Genomic DNA, 22812 nt, shown 5'->3' with positions numbered 1-22812 from the left:
TTTGGATTCGGGTGCCTCTTTTCACATGTCTTCAAATATTTATTCTCTTTCCGAATATTTAAATAATTCCTCTTCAACTTTTGTTTCAACTGCGGATGACACTTCTATTGAAATCAAAGGAATCGAAAATTTTGAAGAACAAGGTTTTTATATCCCTAAAATTAGATTTATACAAAAATTGAATTTAAATTTGCTTTCGGTCTCTCAACTCTCAAACCATGGATGTGATATAAAATTCTCATCTAATAAATGTTGGATACAGGATCGCCGGTCCGGGAAGTTGATTGGAGAAGGATCTAGGAAGAGAGATCTATATTATGTGGACTTTCTTCGTATTCTAAAGAATCATTTTTGTAATGTTGTGCAGCATAAAGACATTAATATATGGCACAAAAGACTTGGGCATCTCAATGTCACCAAAATTTCTTATTTACCTTTTGCCAAACATCTATGTAAGAGTAATTTCACTTGTAATGATTGCACTCTTGAAAAAATGTGAAATTTGCCTTTTTATCAAAGATCTATGTTTACTACAAAACCATTTGAACTCGCTCATTCAGATGTTTGGGGACCGGCACCCGTTATCTCAAAAGGAAGGTTTGCACATTATGTGATCTTTGTAGATGATTATTCTAGATATTCTTGGATATACTTTCTCAAACATAAACATGAGATTTTCTCAACTTTTAAAACCAATCATATGATGATTAAAAATCAATTTGACGAAAATTTAAAAAAAATTAGAACCGATTCTGGAGGAGAATATCTCTCAAACGAATTTAAAAGTTATCTTGAAAAACATGGGATAATCCATCAAAAATCATGTCCCAAAACCCCTCAACAAAATAGTTTGGCCGAAAGAAAACATAAACACATCATTAAGACATCTAGGACCTTACTTATTTCTCAAAACATTCCAAAAAGATTTTGGGCGGAGGCTGCTCTTGCGTCCGTCTATCTCATCAATCGTCTTCCATCCAAAAATTTAAATAAGGTTTTACCCTTTGAAATTTTATATAAAAGAGACCCTGATTATAGTAGGTTAAGAATTTTTGGGTGCAAGTGTTTTGTTCTTACAGATAAGAATGATAAACTTTCACCAAAGGTCATTCCATGTGCTTTTCTTGGATACTCCGAAACTCAAAAAGGGTTTTGATGTTATGATGTTGAAGACGATAAATTGTATGTTTCTAGAAATGTAAGTTTTCTAGAAAATGTTAGTGGGTTTGAAAGATATGAATCTCATGAGGAAAATATAGATTACTCTTTCCTATTCGATCTATTATCTAGAGATGATGACATTAGTGATGATGAGTCCACACAAAATAATCTTAACAATAATGAAATAGAAGAAAATAACAACTTTCCTCATCCATCTATCTATCAACAGAGTGATGATAGAACATCCAAGGAGTCGATCACCTATACTTATAGAGACAAAAATAGTTTTAGAAGTGCTATAGAAAAATATAGTGAGCCTAATGAAACAACTACATTAAGTAATGAAAGTTCGCAAAGAATAGAGAGAAATAAGAAACCCCCTTCTACGTTCATATCCTAAGACTCTTTCTCTCTCAAACATAGAGTCTGTCTTAGTGTCATTCACTCATACATAGAACCAAAAAATTTTGAAGAAGCCAAAAAGAGTGATGAATGGATAGAGGCTATGAAAAATGAACTTAGAGCCCTTAGAAAGGCTAAGACATGGGAATTTCAAGATCTTTCCAAAGGAAAGAAAACTATATGGTGTAGATGGATTTTTAAGGTCAAAACCAAGAATGGTGGGACTCTTGAGATATATAAGTTCGTCTAGTTGCTAAGGGTTATGGTCAAGAATATAGGATAGACTACGATGAAACATTTGCTCCTGTGGCACGAATGGTTACAGTTAGGTGTCTTATTACCATTGTGTCAATTAAAAAGTGAAACATATATCAAATAGATGTTAAAAACGTTTTTTTAAATGGGGATTTAAATGAAGAAGTTTACATGGATGCTCCTCCTGGAATGAATTGTCCTAACGAAAAAGTTCTTCGCTTACGAAAAACACTATAGTTTAAAACAAGCTCCCAAGGCTTTGTACGACCGTTTTAACAACTTAATGACAGAAAATAGATTTAGCTCATGCTATACTGACACTGCCCTGTTTGTGAAGAAATCTGATGCAGGAATTGTAATCTTGCTATTATATGTTGATGATATGTTAATTACAGGTGATGATGTCAAGGGAATAAAAAGAATTAAGCATGCATTGACATAAAAATTTGAGATGTCAGAATTAGGGTTTCTGACATATTTTTTAGGCATTCAAGTTGTCTTTTCTCATAGAGGATATTTTATATCCTAAACTAAACTTGCTTGTGAGGTTATTAACAGGTCAGGTATTACCGATGACAAAGTTTATGAAACCCCAGAGGTAGTTGGATCAAAGATGAAAATTGATTATGGGATTCCTCTGGATAATCCCACTCTTTACAGACAACTGGTTGGATCATTGATGTATCTTAGCATCACCAAGCCTGATATATCTCACGCAGTTCATATCGCCAATCAATTCCAACATGCCCCTACACCAGTACACACGAGTGTTGTCCTTCGCATCATCAGATATATAAAGAGGACAATAAATAAGGGAGTTTTTCTTTCTTCATCTTCTGAATTAAATTTAATTGCATATACTGACTTTGATTGGGGAGGTGACCCTAATAATCGTCACTCCACCACTGGTTTCTGTATTTTTTTAAGAGAATCATTGGTCTCTTGGAGATGCAAGAAACAATAAAAGGCGTCTTTGTCCTCTACCGAAGCTGAGTATCGTACCATGACATCTACAACCATGGAAATAGTATGAATTCGCCGCTTACTAGAGGATATGAGAGTTCGCATTCAAAAACCAACAAAGTTATCTTGCGGCAACAAGAGTGCAATATATATTACCAAGAACCACACCTTTCATGAGCGCACGAAGCATATTGAGATAGACTGCCACTATGTCCGAGAAGAATACTTGAAGAAGGTCATCGATCTCCCATATGTGACATCCAAGTATCAACTGGCTGACTTCTTCACTAAGGCGTTATGCTCTCCTAGATTTAATTTTCTTCTTGGCAAACTTGTGATCATCACACCGTAAGTTTGAGGGGGGGTGTTAAAATGTATTTTTATTGTATATATATATATATATAAACCCGATAAAGGATAATTTAGACTTTTCACATTTTACGCATATTCCAATAGAAATATGCTTTTACCTTTTTTTCTTTTTTTCCTTTCTTTTTCCTTTTTTCTTTTCTTTTTTTTTTATCTTGTACTTGCATTGGGAGGGGCTCTAACTACTAGATTGGAGCCCCTCCAAGGGTCCCTCTTTGGTTCTTATAAATAGGGGTTCTCCCCTTGTACATTCAACACTTCTTTTTGGTGTGGGAGCTCAAGCTCCTTTGCATTTTCAATAAAGAGATATATTTTTATGCCTTTGTGCATGTGTGTGCTACTTTTATGCCTTTGTGCATAATTATTCAAGTGTTCTTTGGGTGCCTTTGTTTACATATCTTGTGAGGAATTAGTGCTTGTATGCATATTGTTTCTTTGAAGACATTTTCATAGAAGGGGCCATTGGGGCTCCCCCTAATAGACGTTGGGACCCCCAATGGTCCCAAAAAGATATATATATAAAAAAAAAAATTAATAAAAAAAAGAAAAACCTAAATAAATTATATATAATATAATTTTTGTAGTAAAAAGACCAAATACCCCTATATATATATATATATATATATATTAACACCCCTCCTCAAACTTTACGGGGAGAAAACTGAAAGTTTGTCAAGGAGAAACAGAAAGCGAGGAGTTGGAAGTGCCTTGGTGAAGAAGTCAACCAAGTGATATTCTGATGTGAGATAAGGCAATGTAATTGTTCCTCTTAAGAATTTATCTCGAACATAGTGATTGTCCATTTCAATATGCTTGGTGCGCTCATAGAAGATATGATTGTTTGCAATGTAGATTGCACTTTTTTTGTCACAATACATCATTAAAGGAGTTGAGATGATGATCCCCATATCACAAAGAAGACTTCTAAGCCATACAATCTCCATGGTTGTATTTGCCATGGCACGATATTCAGCTTCTGTTGATGACAAAGATACTTTTTGCTGCTTCTTGCACCTCCAAGAAATAAAAGAATCTCCTAAAAAATACAAAAACCAGTAGTTGAGATTCGATCATTAGAATTACTTCCCTAATTTGCATCAGTATAAGCAGTTAAATCAAAAGATGAAGAAGAGATAAAAAAAGCCCTTTTGAGATAGTATTCTTGATGTATCACACAATTCTCATAACAGTTGTCATTGTAGGAGCGTGCTGAAACTGGCTTACTATATGGATAGCATGAGCAATATCCGGTCGGGTGATGGACAAATAGGTAAGAGATCCAATTAATTGTCGATAAGGAGTAGGATCATCAAGTAGAACACATCTTCAAGTCTTAATTTGGCATTTATAACTTTGGGAGTTTCTACTTTCTTATCATCTGAAATCCTCGACTTAGCTTACTCCCTCTTTGTCACTTTCTGTGATCATCATATCATCAACATAAAAAAGAAGAATTACAATAAAATCACATGTTTTCTTAACAAAAAGAGTAGTGTCGGTATAAAAAGAAACAAAACCCAAATTAATTAATACAATACTAAATTTATCATACCAAGCTTTGGGAGCTTGTTTAAGGCCATATAATGATTTCTTTAGTTTCAAAACTTTTTCATTTAAATTCATACCAGGAGGAGGATCCATATAAACATCTTCACTAAGATCTCCATTTAAAAAGGCATTTTTAACACCAAGTTGATAAATATGCTATTTTTTAATAGAAGCAATTGAAATAAGGGCTCGAACACTTGTCATTTGAGCTACCGGGTAAACGTCTTATCATAATCTATCCCATATTCTTAAGCATATCCTTTGGCTACCAATCTATCCTTATATCTTTCTAAGGAGCCACCACTTTCCTTTTTACCTTACAAACCCATCTATATCCTATGGGTTTCTTTTCTTGAGGAGGATTAACAATTTCCCAAGTTTGAGCTTTCTTAAGTACATTAAGTTCATGTTCCATAGCTTCATTCCAATGTGCATATTGTTTGGCATCATTATAATGGGATGGTTCATAAAAAGAGTGAAGAGCTAATAAACAAGCTCTAAAATGTGGTGAAAAAGATTCATAAGACACAAATTTATTTGGTGCTTTAGAGATACGACTTGACATTCTTTAAGAAGATTCTTCCAAAGACATGTTTTGAGAAAATTTGTCAAAATCACATGGATGTGGATTTTCACTTCTTCTAGTATAAACTTGAGTATTATTTGTGACATGTTCATCTACACTTTCATGTGAATCATTTCTTTCATTGTTAAAAGATTGATCATTTTGAACATCATTGAGAGACTCAAGAATCTCAATAGAATTCGATTCATATTTTTGGGGTAGTAAATCAAATAAGAAAGAATAATCAATGTTTTCTTTTGGTTCATCATTTGCAAAACCATTTTATTATTCAAGAAAAGTAACAACTTTTAAGATATTAAGTTTATTATTTGATAAGTCAAAACATCGGTATCCTTTTTGTTTTTCACGATATCCTAAGAACACACACTCAATAGCCTTTGGAGAAAGCTTATCATTTTTGTTAGTAAGAACATAACATTTGCAACAAAAAAATCTTAGTCTTTTGAAATCCGAAGACATATTATAAAGTTTTTCAAAATAAGAAACATTTTTTAAAGATGACGAAGGAGTTCTATTAATTAGATATGTCGAAGTTAAAGTGGCTTCGGCCCAAAATGATTTTTTAATATTTTTAGAAATTAAAAGAGTTCTAGTTGTTTCTATTATATCCCTATGTTTTCTTTTCGCAAGACCGTTTTGTTGCGGTGTGTTAAGACAAGATCTTTGGTGACAAATCTCCTTTTGTCGTAAATAAGTTTGAAATTCATTTGACATATATTCTCCTTCCGAATCCAAACTTAGAATAGATAGATTACTTAGAAATTGATTCTTAACTATTGCATAAATTTTTTTAAAGACAGAAAACCCATCGGATTTTCGATTTAGAAAGTAAATCCATGTGTATCTAGTGAAATCCAGTGTTGTGAGAGGCGTACGCCTCAATACCTGAAGCGTACGCCTCATAGGCGAAGCGCACGCTCAAGGTATTGAGGCGTTACATTGAGGCGTTTCAGGCTTGAAACACACGCTTCACTCATGTGAAGCGCACGCCTCAAGTCGAAACGCGCTTCGCTTTAGAACGTACGCATCTGTGTAGACCACCCCTTTCCTGCCAAAATCCGTCGCCGGGGACACCCCTGGGCAACCCCTAGGTACCCTCCGAATCCCCGCTGCCTTTCTCTCTCCCTGTTTGCCTGAACCCCCTCACTCTCGAGCCCACCCTGCCTCGAGCCCTCGCCGGAGCCCCGTCTCGCCGGTAGGCTCAATCCGACGAGCACCTCCCCGGGTCCCTGCTTCCACCTCCCTCGCCCGACACCCCATGCGTCCCTGGGCTCCCCCTCGTCGGTCACCTCGCAGGTAACCCCCTCTTCCTGTGTTGTCTTTTCTTCTTCTCGTTCTTCCTCTCCTTCATCCCCTTCTTCTGTTTGCTAGGATCGACGCAGGCAACCTCGTCGACGACCCTCGCCGAAGAACCCTGCACATCCATCCCTCTCAGGTGACCTCTCTCACTTTGTGTTAGGCTCGCAGGGGAGGGGCGCTGCCCCCTTCCCTGCTACGTCTCTCTCTGGTTCGCCCTGTTTTTCGGAAGATCGGCTGGCAGGGGGCAGCGCTCCTTGCCACCCCCGCTCTATCCGTAACCCCCCTCTCCCCCATGGATGTCCTCTTCTTCTTCTTCATCCTTGTCTTCTTCATCCCCGTTTCTTTTTCAGCAGGCCGGCAGGGGCGACGCCCCCTGCCGCCTGTGTTCGATCGATTCAGCAGGGCGATATAAATACAATTTTATTGTTATTTGTATATACTTATAGTTTTTAAAATTTATGCTTGCTGATAAGCTTTTTATATTTTTTGAGAAGTTTTTAAATTACTCAAAAAAATTTCACCCCACGAGAAATTCCTGATAAAAGATTTTTCACGCTGTATCAACCAGTGAGTCCATGCAAATGCAATGGGCTTGTTCTGGGGATGAAAATTTGACTGACCCGACCCAACTTGAACCAATGCTCATTAGAGCCCGATAGACTAGGCCCCATGCCCGACTTAGAGGAAGGATCAAGTGCAATAGTATATTGTTTCACCTGATCAGGTGCAGCAGCACACAAAAGTATGCAATCACATTGCACCTGATCTGCTCTAGCCCAACCTACCCAGGATCCGCCCCAAAAGGGTTTGGCGCAATGGGATGGAACCCAAGTTCTACGGTTGAACCAAGTAAACCTCTCTGACCACTTTGGTGGGTCAAGCACCAAATCATATGAGAGAGAGACTATATATTATAATTTTGTATTGAATTGGACTCTAATAATAATTTGTAATATATAGAACAATTATAGTTATACGATTACCAATGGAGGGCCCAGTGTCAAGACGAAGGCCCAGGATCAAATCCCCCACATGGGATCTGATAGGGGTCCGCCTAACCCAGCTTGCCTTTAAAAAAAAAGTTATAGTTATATGATTAATTTAGTTATAATAAATAATTTAGAAAGAAACATTTTATTAATATTATATATTTTATTATTTTGATCATGAAGCTTACGCTTCAACGCCTCGAGGCTTACGCCTCGCTTCATAACATGCTCAACGCCTCGCTTCGCCTCATCGCATTTAACAATCTTGGTAAAATCATCTAAAAAAATTACATAATATGAAAAACTTCCCTTAGATATGATAAGAGAGAGACCCCAAACATCAGAATGAACCAATTCAAACGGCCGTGTAGAGATAAAACTTCGTTGAGGAAATGTAATAACTTTTAATTTACTAAAGATGCAATCTCTACAAGTCATAACTTTTTCATTACAAGAATTTCCCAAAAAGGAGAAAAGAGACATCTTTGAAAAATTCGGATGGCCAAGTCTTTTGTGCCAAACTTCTATACTTTTGACATTTACAAAATTACAAAATGACTTAAATGGTAGAGTAAAACAATTCATAAAATATAGATCGCCCCTCCTATGGCCTTGCCTAATCAGCTTCCTTGATTGGAGATCCTGCACAATGCAATCTTTAGTTGAGAAAGAGACTTTGCAACCATGATCGGTAATTTGAGAGACCGAAAATAAGTTTAAATTGATTTTTGGAACCACCCTTATTTTTGGAACAAAAAAATCTTGAGAATGTTTTAAATCAAGTGTTCCAATGTTTTCAATTTTTAAAGAAGTCTCATCGGCCATTGAAACGTAAGATGTTGTGGGGTTGAAGTAGACATTAGAAAGGATGTTTTTATGTGGTGTCATATGAAAAGAAGCACCGAAGTCCAAAATCCACATACCTGGAGGAGATGAGGAGGTTGTGATGGCGGCACCCGAAGTAGAGGAACACTTAAGAAGATGTTGAAGTGCCTCTGAGATTTGATTTAGAGTATCTTTAATGTCTCTTCCATTGTTGTTCACTTCTTTTTTATTTGAAACATTTTTACCAACCGCGGACACATTTCCTTTAAGCTTAGGACAAATCGGTTTAATATGTCCTGGTTCATTACAATAGTGATAAATAACACTCTTTCTAAAACTATTATTTTTGGCAAAGTGAAGAGGCTATGATCATCGCAAAAATTTTCTTCTCTTGTGATTTCTCTCTCTTCCTTCTCTCTTCCTTTTCCAACCTCAATTTTCCTCATTTTTGAAGGGAAAAGAATAAAAGACAGAAAAGGAAAGAGAGAAGAGAAGGGAAAAGAAGAGAAGAGAGAAGAAGAACTCTTTTGCGAGGTCTCACTTGACCTTAATTTGAAAATATTTAGAAATTTAACTCGCCTCCGTTTTGAAAATTTGCGGGAAAAATGGAGAGACGGGATTCGCTCGTCGGTACGAGGTTCGACAGTTCCTGGTGCCTTTACCAGGGGTAATCGAACCAAGGATTGAATTTATGCCTTTTGCTTTGCTAAAATAGTATCTAAGAATTTATCCCAAGTTTAAATGCACAAAGAATCATGCTTGTGAAATGCAAAGATGTATGCTCTTTTGAAAAGATATTTTCAAAAATTCCCAAGTGTTCTGATATGAACTTGATAATAGAGTGAAGAAATGGTTTGAATCTAACTTAGAACTTGAGATAGATCAGGGATTTAAAGTTCTAAGTCTTTGAAATAATCAGAGCTGGGAAAATAAATCTTTGAATTTTGAAAAAGAATGATTTGAAGATGAGAGAGAAAAAGAAATGAGGCTTCAAAGTCAGAAATGGACTTTGAAGTTGAATTTGAATTTTAAACTTGGATTTAGGAAAGGAAATGAATACTTGAAATGGAATTGAATTTCAGATTTTGAAGTTTGAAATCAGGATGGATCTGAGAAATCCAAATGGTATTTAAAAATAGAAATGAATTTAAGAAATCCAGATGAGATCTGAAAATGGAATTGGGTTTCAAATCTAGAATTGGGGATGGAATTGGATTCTGGATCCTAAATAGAATTGGATCCAAGATCTGGAATCCAAGATGGGATTGGATTCTGAATCCTGAAATGGATTTTGGATCTTAAAATGGGTTTAGGATCTGAAATCCGAGATCCAAGATAGAGTTAGACTCTGGATCCTAAGACAGTTTTTGGATCTGAAGTCTGAGATCCAAGATAAAATTGGTTTCTGGATCCTAGAATGGATTTTGGATCTGTAATCTTAGATCCAAGATGGAATTCGATTCTGGATCCTAAAATGGAATTGAATCTGAAGTCTGAGATCCAAAGTAGTATTGGATTCTGGATCCTGAATCCTAAATAAAAATTGGATCTAAAATTTAAGATTCAATGATGAAATTTGGATCTGGAGTCTAAGATCCAAAGTGGGGATTGTATTTAGAAATCTGGATCCAAGTTGATCTCACTTTGGATTTCGATTTGGATTTTGAAAGTCCAAATGGGACTTTTGAATATGGATCTGGGTCTTGAGAACCCAAATTAAATTTAAAATTTAGGAAAGATCAAGCTTTGAGATTCAGAATCTATCTCAAACTTTGAATTTGAAGACAGGAAGATAAACTTGGTTTTGAATTTGAAGATGAATCAGAAACTTCAAAGTTAAATTGAATTTTGAGTTGAGTTGGAATCTTGAATATAAAGATTGAATTTGAAATTTCAAAGTCAAATTGGACTTTGAAATTTAAATTTAAATCTTTGAAATAAGATAGAAGAATGAATTGAAATAGAGATTGAAGAAAGATATTTGAGATCACTTGGATTTTAAAAAGGAATTTTGAAAATATGATGCAGTTCTATCCTAAATGATGAAATGAATTTAAAGATTTTGAAAATTGATTTAAAAAGCCTATTTCATTCTTTAAATGAATTAAAATAAGATTGAAAATATGATACATCATTGACTATGGTTATCGAATGTATTATATAATAATCTATATTTAAATTCAGGTGAAGAATAAAACATATTTTGGTGTTTTTATAGAGTTTAAAATGAAATTAACTCTCAATATACCCAAACTATGGCCATTGGTATATATGTTGAATTAATTTTAAATTAAACCCTGATAAAAGAGGAAAATATCTAAAAAATATGATGAATTTTGAAAATGATCCAGTGTGGACCCAGTGTTATTTTATAAAAGATAAAAATCCTAAGTTTTGTTTAGATCCTGACTATGGCCATTGATGTAAATCAACTTAGGATTAATTACCTCTTACGAAATGGTGCACGTGACATTTGTGTTCCCATTTGTGAAATTTTGGAAAATAAAGATAAAAGCATGAAAATAAGCAATTTATGATATTTACAATGCTCATTTATTCTATCTAAAACAGGAAATGTAAATTCTCATTAGGATCTAACTATTACATAAAATTGAATTTACAATTCCAAGTAATGACCTTTTCCACGTATTCTCCTGCAAAACACTTGGTTAGCATGAAGAAAAAAAAAAGTGGCATATATCATATGGATATCTAAGAAAATGTTCATATACTAAGATATAAATGATGGAAAAGATGGAGAATGACATACATACCTATATGCCTATACACACACATATATATATACGAGTATATACATATATATATGTACATATATACACTATTCATATATATATATATATATGTATATATATAGACATATTACATGTGACATACACTCAATGTAGGTGGATGAGAGATAATCTGGTGGATGCAACAGGAAGGTACAGCAGTGGATGCTGTGTAGAGAGATACGGCTGATGGTTCAGCAGTATGAGGAACAAATGTTGCGGATAGGCAATGTTAATGAAGTTAGGGGAGTTAGTGGAATGTTGGAAGCTACTACTGCAAGTGCAGTGCTGGGAGTTGATGGCTGGGATGACAGGAAATGCAGTAAGTAACATATATATATATATCTATATTAATGCAGGAGCTAACAAGGCAGAATGATGGGAGCTACTTCTGTCAACAAGGTAAACAGTGCTACACATGAGGGTATGTTGTGGCTGTAAAAGGGGTGTAACGAGAATGTAGGCAACATAACATTTTTGATATAACCACACTAACATATGCAGAATGCAATAATGCAACAATGTTTAACAATGATTAAGGTAAGTGGCTACCAGAATGTAACAAAAAAAAATCCTAGATTTTGAGAAATACTTAATAGTTGCAGAAATACTATAAAATGACTTTCTATAGACATGAAGCCTGTATCACAGAGTGGTGTGACAGACGAATGAAGTTCTCTGGTTTTTCAGAACTAATATATATTTTATGGTACTGCATTGAATCTCCCTCTGACCGTTGAATTGTGGCCCAAACACCATAAGCTGATGCAAATGTTATCAAAGGTCACCAATGCTTGGCATATGCTTTTGTGATCATTGTTCAAAATTGTACTATACTGAAGCATGAAAGAATGCATTAGAAAAAGGGAAATCATAGACCTAAATGTCACTGCAGTCTGGCAAATATATTGAAGGTTGGTATTCAGCAATCGTAAAACTGATGGCAAATGCTTATCTGAGAGTTATACATTTTCCTTCCTTTCTCAGAACTGGCCAAGTTCAACAAGCCACATTGCTGCTGACAGATAGCGAGTGACAGGGATATAAGTTGATCTCTGTTGGCTGAACGAGCCATGGCAAGGTTGCCTCGGCTTCAGCATTCTATAAGCAAGATTCCAGAAATTTGAACAAATTTTCTGAGTAAATGTTAAATCAATGGCTGTCCTCTTGGAGAGTCACTCATGTGAGGCTCTTGTGGCTTATCAATTTGAGATAGGCAAAAGTCGTGCATCGACTTATGGGGCAAGTGAATTTGATCACGGTAGCATCATACCTGGTCCTGTTTGACCATGCTTCATCAATCGCTGCATTTGATACTGTTATGGATATACATCCAGATGGAATTTTCCATTGATTCAAAACCCTGCTAGACAATGAACTGGCCGAACCACAGTAGGATCGGTCTCTGATGGACCAACACAAAGGAAACACAACATGATTCATATTTGGAATCAATTGTACCGACGTGCCTTGCAGAGCTTAATAACAACACCAGGAGTCAATGAAAATCTATTGATCATCACAGATATATCAGTGGAAATGGACTTCTGCTCATGCAAGGGTGGACACTCAAAAGAAAAAATTTCAAACAAAGGTCATCGATTTTACAATCAGAAAAGAAATAAAGGTTGAGGGGAGCATGTATCATAGATAGAATAAAAACTAACACGAGAAAGCAAATGCTGATGAGACCAAGAAAAGGAAAAAAAATGACATTCAAACGAATTGATGATGTCTTTGCGAGACCTCCACGATTTCTCAATAGGCGTTGATCTGTTACCCTTGATGATGTCGATGAATTCTTAATAGACAATGATGCCTCATAACCACAATCGTCATAAAGTGAGTAAACAATGATCAGCAAAAGGTGGTTGTGGGCGAGAATGAATCAGACGTTATTATTAACAGAGGATGCACAGGTATCGTATGATACCAGAGGCTTGCAGGTGAATGCAGGATAAAAAAAAAAGGGTGAAATGTCATGCAGATGCTTGTGAATTTAACAGGCATACGCTAAAGAATTCATACCTACAACTAATATGGTATAATTGATACGAGCATAGCATGGGATCATAAAACTAAGACTCCTGCTGAAATGAAATTAAGCAAAATGAAAGTAACCATATTACTGATAAAAAAAAAATTGGCATAAAGAGAAACACAGGCAGATATTGAATCAATGCACAGGGAATCACGTGGTGATCTCTTGAAAATCAATGAACCAGGATCAACAAAAGTAAAATGGTAATTAAATACAAAATGGAAATTACGATAAGCGCAACAAGATAAAAAAAAATCAACCATAAACCGGAACACAAGATTTAAATAAACTGGTAAAACATAAAAGGGGAATGGGCTTTGACAGATAAACTAAGGGAGGAAATTATGATAGATCCGAGTGGTTTTGGGTGGTTTCCCTCTAATTAAGAAAAAAAAAAAGGCTCACCGTAGAAAATGAAGATAAAGAAGTAAGCAAAATCTAGATAAACCGGATGAAGAGGAGAGATTCCAATGTAAACAAGAAACAATAACTGAAAATCAGAGATAAATCGACTACGAATCGGAGCAAAATAAAATAAAAAATGAAATAATAAAGAAAGAAGAGAAATGAAAAATATGTTGGAATGTAGGATTCCGTTCGTTGTGGCACAGAAATGTATTGGGATTGCTACAGGCAACCCAATGCCATTCATGGTGCGTTAATGGGCATAAAGCAAGAAAATCAGAAGGAAAGACCAGATTCAAAGGGAGAAGAAATTCTTACCTGTTTTGCTTGTATTGCCGGAGCTGAAGACTCTTCGGTTGATCGAAAGATAAATTCGTGGTCTCACTGCAGGGATGATCTCTTTGCCTTGGCTAATTCTGAGGAATCAAGAGGGGGGCGGCCGAGAGTCCTGATGTGGGATTTAATTGAAGAAGAGGGGGATTGGGCGAAAGAGGCGATTCGATGTAAGAGGGGTGGAATCGATCGAACAGAGGAAGATGCACATGGAAGGGTAGAAGATGGATTATCAGAAGACTTCGTTAGCTGGGAATGCGATGATGATGGATTTCATGGATTTTTGCAGAGAAGACTCGATGATTTGGAGAAGGCGAGGGTGGCTCTTCTTAAAGAGACCCCGGATGATTCCAGAATGGATTGGTTAAGGATCAAAGGTGAAAAAGGAAGAGGCAGAGACCCCGGATGATTCCAGATGGGTTGGTTAAGGATCAAAGGTGAAAAAGGAAGAAGCTGTTGAAGATTGACGGTGGTGAGGAGGGAGCGCGGGAGCAAACCGTTGGGATTTTTTCTCTTTTCCAAAAAGAGGATTCCCCTTTTAAGAAAAATTTTGTAAAAATGTTTTAAAATTGAGGTTTTTAGTAAAAATAGTTTTAAAAAGTTTAAGTCATTTATTTTTCTTGTAGTTTTTCCAATTTTTTTTGTTTTTTGTGTTATTTTTCCATTTTTTTTTTGGAACAAAAATCTAAGATTTTACAGGAAAACAAAGATTAAACACTAAATTTTTGTATTTTTCTGAGAAATATTTACAAAAGTGTTTTTTCGAGAATTTCAGGCCATTTTGGAGAAATTTCTTCAGGAGAATGGGTTTGGATCCAGGTTTTGAGAAAACGTTCGAGTTTTGAAACTCGAATTGAGAAATATAACGTGATGGATCCAAACGGATATCGGATGAACTGTCTGAGCCTGTTAAAAGGTTATTTTGGTAATTTTGAGAATTTGATTCAAAAAAATTGGACAACGAAGCTCAGATTTGGATCTTTTATCTGAATCCGGATCCGAAATTGAGTCAGATGTATAAAATGAGTTTAACTTCGGTAAAACCTGAGAAATAAACTGGCATTTTAGATTTAAAACTGACTCAATCACCCAGAAAATGGGGGCAAAGGGCAAAAAGAAAATATTTACAAAATTTTGAAAAAATTTGGGTGTTTACAGAGGCTTATAGGGATTAACATTAGATCACGGCCTAGTAACGGCCAAGATCTCATCACTTTTATGAGTCATACCAAGACGAGTTTCCTCTTGATATACTTTGGCAAAGGAATCTTCAATAGGTAAGACTTTGCTTCTATGAAGAAGGGATTCCCTTGTTCAAACTCCGGTCTAAAACCGTGAAGAAATTGAAAGAAATGTTCTTTTTCAATTTGTTCTCTTCTCAATTCAATATCTTTCAGAGCCACCCACTTGGGCTCAAGAAGAGCAAGTTCATCCCAAAGGAGAGACAAGGCACTAAAATAATCTCAGACACTCATGTCATCTTGTTTAGTTGATCTAATCTTTTCTTGACAAAAAAATTGTCTAGCTAGATCCTTTTGGGTATAGATACCCTTAAGAAAGAATCAAACTTCACTGGCTCTTCTAAACTTAGCAATGTTGACACAAATCTTTATGTCAACATTGTTCATGTTACTTTCTCAATCCTCTACCTTTGTTTAATGCTCATTAATTACTTTAATGTGATCCTCACCATCAAGAGCTTTTTCAACACCACATTCGATCTTGGTGAGCTTTAATGTTGGTTCAAGAGAGGTCTCCATCACAAAACCCCATAGTTTCTTTCCACGAAGATGGTTCTCCATAGTTGACGCCCACATCAAATAATTTAAACCATTAAGCTTGAAGGATAATTCTACTCTTGAGTCAGGCTCCATGATAAAGAAGAAGGTAGAGATAGAAAGAACTTACAAGGATCTTAAAAAAAAAACTTTTAAGATTACAAAGAACTCTGATACCATGTAATGAGATATGCGAAAATACAAAAGCTCAATAAAGAACCGAATATCATAAGCACTTAATGTGCAAAATACACAAACCCACTATGGGGTGAATGCCCAAAGGCAAAAAAATACATATTATTAAGGAGAGAATGTGAGAGAACTCATACATTACATGAGGGGGGAAGTCACCTTTATATACAAAAAAGGAGAGCACAAAGCAGGGCCATTGGGGCTCCCTCTAATAGACGTTGGGGAGCCCCAACGGTCATATTAATGCCCGTTGGGGACCCCAACGTTTGTTTAGGTGGGGCCCCCAATGGTCCCAAAAAGAGATACGATAAAAAGAAAAAAAGAAAAATAACAAAAAAGAAAAACCTAAATAAATTACATACAATATAAATTTTGTAGTGAAAAGACCAAAATACCCCTATCAGGTATTTTGGTATATATATATATATATATATATATATATATATATATATATATATATATATTAACAGTGACAAGATTTGATCAAGGACACAAATTATGAAATATGGAACAGAAAGCCAACCATAAAGTTCCTTTTCAAAAAGGAGCCAGTTTTTTGTCTCCATAAATTCCAGAGTCACAAAATACCAGTTAGCAACTTACATGAAAAATTTTCTTAATTAGAACCAGAGATCAACTTATGGTAGAAAAATGTGCATTATCTAAGTTTTGGAAAATAGAAAGAATTCTAACTTCAAGCTGATCATGTTACCATATGACGAGTGCTTATAGTAGACACAACAGAAGCAAGTATGTCCGTTCCATTGATCCAATTGTACTATATGAAATGTCGAAGCATGTAATCACCTGTATCTGTTCCAAAACAAATCTTAGTCCTTTAACCAGGGCGTTTGCAAAAGAAAATCTAGACCCGCTGCTGGCAGAAGCAACTATATGTGATAGCTCCTCGACAAGTTTTTCATGAGCAGCTTTTGTGATATCATCGCGTGCTGGTGCTCCCAATTTTATTACAATGTTTATTGCGTAATCAAGAAGCTTTGAGAGGTACACAATATCTTGAACTCCTGATTCTAGAATCTGACTCAGCAAATAAAAAATCTCCAATTATTGGACCAATCAACACACAACTAGTGAGTTTGGTGGAGGTTAGTTGTTCACCTGAGCAAACAGATCGATGTCAATACTCTCATGTAGTTCTTCTTTCCAACTTTGAGGTACTAAAGCATCTAGCTCATCCCTAACTTCTGTCACTAGCTGAACAACTCTTGAGTAATCAGGAGGATCCTTCTCTAACGCTTCCACAATCCCATCCCAAAATGCTCTCTCCATCGTGGATTTGATTTGGGCCTAGAAAAAGAAAATGACAATGGTTCAATCATAATCAATACTGAGCATCCACTTAATGCAATAACTGTACTTTCTTTACCAGAGAATCAATAACTGTAATGATCGAAAAGGTAGAAAAACCTGTATCTCTGCCAACTTATCCGAAGGTTTATTTCTGTTCCACAGACTCTTTGAAATCGAGTCACTTCTATCATGCAGTATTTCATTAGCTAACCACTCATTTAGAAGGCCAGTATCAGCAAGCTGAACAATTTCCTGTCCAACCTTAAAATCTTGCCTTTCCTTTGAGGAGCATTCTGCATCTATGCTGTCTCCACTTACCATATGAGCAAACTTAGCAGGTTCTTGAACTTCTTTCCCAGGCTCTCCACCTGAATGTGAAGGCACTAGTGAAGATTCATGAGAATCCATAGTTTTGGAGTCTGTGGCACTTGAATCTTCTCTTTTTTCTTCCTCTTCTCCCATGCCAAAGCTAGAGTTCTTAGCACTGGGATGTTCCTCATGGTTCATCTCCTAGGATCTGCATGATATCAGCCATGAGTACATAATTTTCATTCCAACAAAAGGAATGCTTAACATACCAGAGAAAGTACATTCTTCTTAAATAATAGTGAAAGCAGAATAATTTGATAACAGAATCTTAAAGATTCTGATTCCCTAAATTTCTGGATAAACAAGACAAGAACAAATTCGGTATTGCATTAGTCCTGTGAATAAGAACCCAGGTATACTTTTGAACTGATTATCTAGGAAATGATGACCAGCATGTATTTGCCAACTTTGTTACTGTGCTTTCTACAGCAGTCATCTACATATCAATCCAAACCTAGTTTACAGAATGCATGATGATGATGATGAAAGCTGGCACATTTAATCATGTGGCACTGTAGCTTTCATTACAGATGAAAAGATTAACCTATAAATACTCACGAAATGATCATACCGGTTAACCAATATGCTTCTCTTTCGTCAGTCTTTTAGTATGTTATTTTAAGCAATACCTCTTTAAGCGAAATAAAGCTTTAAGAATGAACAAGTTCTTCACTGTGTTACTATTAAATATATTAATACAAAAAAATGTAAATAACACAATTATCTCAAGTATGAACAAATTATTGCAGAAGCATAAAAAATAAAAAGGGTGATAACAATCATGTAGACATACATAATAATGCACCAAATTCACCACTTAAGCAACACGAGTTCACCAAAGAGGAACTATGATTAAAAAATCGTGTCTTTCTGAAGAAGCCAATCAGTGGATGGTCAAAATGATGAAATATAATACCAGTTCATCTCGACAAGCTTTAGACGTTCAAATAGAGTATTGTTAGGACTAGGAGAAATATAAATTGGACTCTTGTTACCAAATCTGCATACAATGCTAATAAAAACTAAAAGTATATACCCTTTAACAAAGAAAGTAAACAAACCAAGCTAGAAAGTGGTAAATGCCATGACTAATTACCTTAGTTGTAAAAGGCAGCACCTAGGTGAGCTAGGCGCAGCCCCACCACCTGGGCGACTAGGTCTGGGCGATGGGGCCCTATTTTAGTGCCTACGCTTAAGCTTGGTCCTTTTTTTTACGTTGACCTTTTTAAGGCCCATATAAAAGGAAAAAAGAGGGCCCTAATTCGCCCCTTTTCCCCTTTTTCACCCTCTCCTCTCTCTCTCTTGGGTTTTGGCAAAAAGACGAAGAAGGCAGGTACATCTCTCTCTCTCTCTCTCTCTCTCTCTCTCTCTCTCTCTCTCTCTCTCTCTCTCTCTGTCTCTCTTTTTTTTATTTTTTTTCCTGTTAATTATATTGTATTTCAGATATATTATATATATATTATATATATACTATATTTAAGCATATATATTACAATATGCTGAAATACAATATTATTAATACTGTATTTCAGCATATTATATATTATATACTGCATTTATATAAATATATCAGTGTATGTACTGTAAATTATATATAATCTGTTTGTAATTTAATATAATCTGTTTATGCTTGATGTTTCTGAGTTATGTTTGTGTCTTTGTGAGTTATATTTTAGAGTTATATATTTCCGAGTTATACATATGATCTGTTTTACAGTTCTTTTTCAGAAATCACATTTCACATGCACCCACAGTTCACACACACACACATACATATATATATATATATATGTGAAGAATCCTTGCAAACAATCAAGTTTTCAAATAACTTGATAATTCAAATACTCGAGACACAAAATAAATGCACAGTGTTTATAAGCTTTACACCACAAAAGGAATGCAATAAATGCACAGTGTTTATAAGCTTTACACCACAAAAGAAGTGCAATAAATGCACAGTGTTTATAAGTTTAAGGAGACAACTCCTTATGGAAATTCTATCTTTACAATGGGCTTACAGCCCTTATTTATAAGCTTTAGCAACTCATAAGAGCTGTTGGGCTGATTCCCAACAGCTCTAATTAGAGCCGTTGGGAGTCAGCCCAACGTCTCTTATTCTTACCTGTGTAAAAAAAGATAAAGTAAAAAGAAAAAGTTACAAAAAGAAGAATTACAATCATATTCAACAACATGAATATGCCTAAAATGACTAAAATACCCCTACAGTAATACAAGAAAAAAAATATTATATATATATAAGTAGATGGATACATGTACATATATATGTATATGTATCTTCTTTTATATATATAAAATATATATTATAAAATACATTGTCTTATGGATTACAATTTAACACCCCCCCTCAAACCTAGGGCATAATAACCGAAAGTTTGCCAAGAAGGAAGTTGAATCACGGAGAGCACAACGATTTGGTGAAGAAATCTGCCAGCTGATATTCTGAAGTTACATATGGAAGATCTATGACTCCTTTCAAATATGCTTCTCGGACATAGTGGCAGTTCATCTCGATGTGTTTGGTTCGCTCATGAAATGTGTGGTTTTTGGCAATATAAATTGCACTCTTGTTATCACAACATAGCTTGGTGGGCCCTTCTACATTAATCCTCATATCTTCTAGTAGCTGATGAATCCATACAATCTTCATGGTAGTAGTCGCCATGGCACGATATTCAGCTTCTGTTGAGGATAGAGACACTTTTTGTTGCTTCTTACATCTCCATGAAATCAGCGAGTCTCCTAAAAACACACAAAACCAATGGTGGAGTGACGGTTATTTGGGTCACCTCCCCAGTCAAAGTCAGTATAAGCAATTAATTTTAATTCAGAAGAAGAGGATAAGAATACTCCCTTGTTTAGTGTGCCCTTTATGTATCTCACAATTCGTAAGACGACACTCATGTGAATTGATGTTGGTGCATGTTGGAACTGACTTGCAGTATGAACTGCATGAGAGATATCTAGTCTAGTAATACTTAGATACATCAAAGATCCCACAAGTCGTCTGTAGGGGGTGGGATCGGAGAGAGAAATACCATCATTAATCTTCATTTTGGCTCCTACTATAGCAAGAGTTTCACAAACCTTATCATCCGTAATACCTGACCTGTCAATAATCTCAGAGGCAAGCTTAGTTTGAGATAAAAAATACCTTCTATGAGATTATGCTACTTCAATACCCAAAAAATAAGTTAGAAATCCCAAATCAGACATTTCAAACCTATCCTTCAAAATTGATTTTATGCTTTTAACTCCTTTAGAATCACTTCCGGTTATAAGCATATCATCCACATATAAGAGCAGAATGACAATCCCTGCATTGGTTTTTCTAACAAATAAGGCAGTGTCAGTGAAATAAGAAGAAAAACCATTTTCTAACATTACGGAGTTAAATCTATCGTATCAAGCCTTGGGGGCTTGTTTTAAACCATAAAGTGCTTTTCGAAGGCAGAGCACTTTCCCTTTGGGAGTCTCCATTCCTGGTGGAGCATCCATATATACCTCTTCATTCAGATCATCATTTAGGAAGACATTTTTAACATCCATTTGATAGATGTTCCATTTGTTGATTGAGGCAACAGTAATGAGACATCGGACAGTAACCATTCGGGTCATAGGGGAAAAAGTTTCTTCATAGTCAATCCCATATTCTTTACTATATCCCTTTGCAACTAATCGAGCCTTATATCTTTCAAGAGATCCATCGCTTTTAGTTTTTACCTTAAATACCCATCTACACCTTATTGTTTTCTTATCCTTAGGAAGATCTTGGAACTCCCAAGTCATTGCCCTGTTGAGAGCAGAAAGCTCATATTTCATTGCTTTCAGTCATTCATCATTCTTTTTGGCTTTTTTGAAGTTTCTGGGTTCTATATAGGAATGAATGGCGCTAAGGCATGCTCTATGTTTAGGAGAAAACGAATCATATGAAATAAACCTACAAGGCATCTTTCTACTTCTCTCAGATCTTCGTAGGTTTTCATCATTTGTTGAATTGGACCAATTAGGTTCACTGAATTTTTCAATTGCACTCCTAAAACTGTTTTTATCTCTATGGGTATATGTTATAGGATCTCTCAATGCTCCTTCATTTCTATGTTGGGAGATAGGTGGATGGGAAGAGCCATTTTCTTTGTCATTGACATCATTATGAATGAAATCCTCATCACTATGGTCACTATCATCATCATCATCATTGTTCTAACATTTCAAATAAAAAAGAGTAATCCATGTTTTCTTCAAAGGGTTCACTCCTTTCAAAACCGTTAACATTTTCCAAAAAACTCACATTTCTGGAAACATATAGCTTGTCATTCTCAATATCATAACAACGAAACCCTTTTGGGGTTTCAGAATATCCAAGAAAAGCGCAGGCAATGGCTTTTGGTGAAAGCTTGTCGTTCTTGTCAGTAAGAACGAAGCATTTACAACCGAAAATTCTCAACCGACTATAGTCGGGTTCTTTGGTATACAATTTTTCAAAAGGCAAGATATTGTTCAAGTTTTTAGAAGATAAACTCATATATTATTATATATCATATATGTGAAAAACAAATACATAAACTATACAATAAATATAATATATATAATTATATATATTTACAAAGAAAACATATATATGTGTGTGCAACTGCGCATCAGATCTGTGTGTGTGGACTGTGGGTGCATGCATGCGAACTTGTGAAGTGTGAATTCTAAAAAAGAACAATAAAACAGATCATATGAACTATGCACAGTCATGCAAATATATAACTGACACACACACCTTTGACAACTAAGGACGTATTAAAATATATAATTATATATATTTACATAGAAAGCATATATATATTGTTAAATTGTAATCCATAAGACACTGTATTTTATAATATATATTTTATATATATAAAAGAAGATATTGTAATGAGATATTGCGGAAATATAAAGAGTGCATACAAGCACTTACAACAATGAATAAAAGAGACAATATCACAAGTCCACAAAGGGACAATACAAGCACAAGCCTTTAAGAAGGCAACAATATGAAAAGCCTCTTATTGAGAAGAGAGAAAGCTCTCTAGAATGAAAAATATACAAGGGGTTCACCGCTATTTATACAAAAAGGAGAGGAGCAAAGGAATGGCCAAAAGGCCTCAAAAGGAGAGCCAAAAGGGGGCTCCCATAGAGTCGTTGGGAG

The 22812-nt window shown here is 35.4% G+C and overlaps 1 protein-coding gene across 3 annotated transcripts in view; it reads right to left on the bottom strand.

Annotated features, from left to right (window-relative positions):
• Positions 1 to 22812, bottom strand: part of LOC149834620 (uncharacterized) — a 77571-nt gene that overhangs the window by 46012 nt on the left and 8747 nt on the right. For 2 of the 3 annotated variants that reach the window (XM_090011503.1, XM_090011502.1), the window contains exons 2-4: positions 17364 to 17763; positions 17055 to 17243; positions 16743 to 16973 (exon numbers count right to left, since the gene is read on the bottom strand). In XM_090011503.1, the coding sequence (XP_089867629.1) occupies positions 16743 to 16973; positions 17055 to 17243; positions 17364 to 17753 (810 nt within the window). In that variant the 5' untranslated portion in view covers positions 17754 to 17763. The remainder of the gene's footprint in view (positions 1 to 16742; positions 16974 to 17054; positions 17244 to 17363; positions 17764 to 22812) is intronic. The other variant, XM_090011504.1, reaches the window with a different exon arrangement.

The sequence above is a fragment of the Nuphar pumila genome, chromosome 6, assembly GCF_984573655.1.
Source record: "Nuphar pumila chromosome 6, dmNupPumi1.hap1.1, whole genome shotgun sequence".
NCBI lineage: Eukaryota > Viridiplantae > Streptophyta > Magnoliopsida > Nymphaeales > Nymphaeaceae > Nuphar > Nuphar pumila.
Note: the sequence above shows the minus strand (reverse complement) of the source record. Positions and strands in the feature narration are given on the sequence as shown.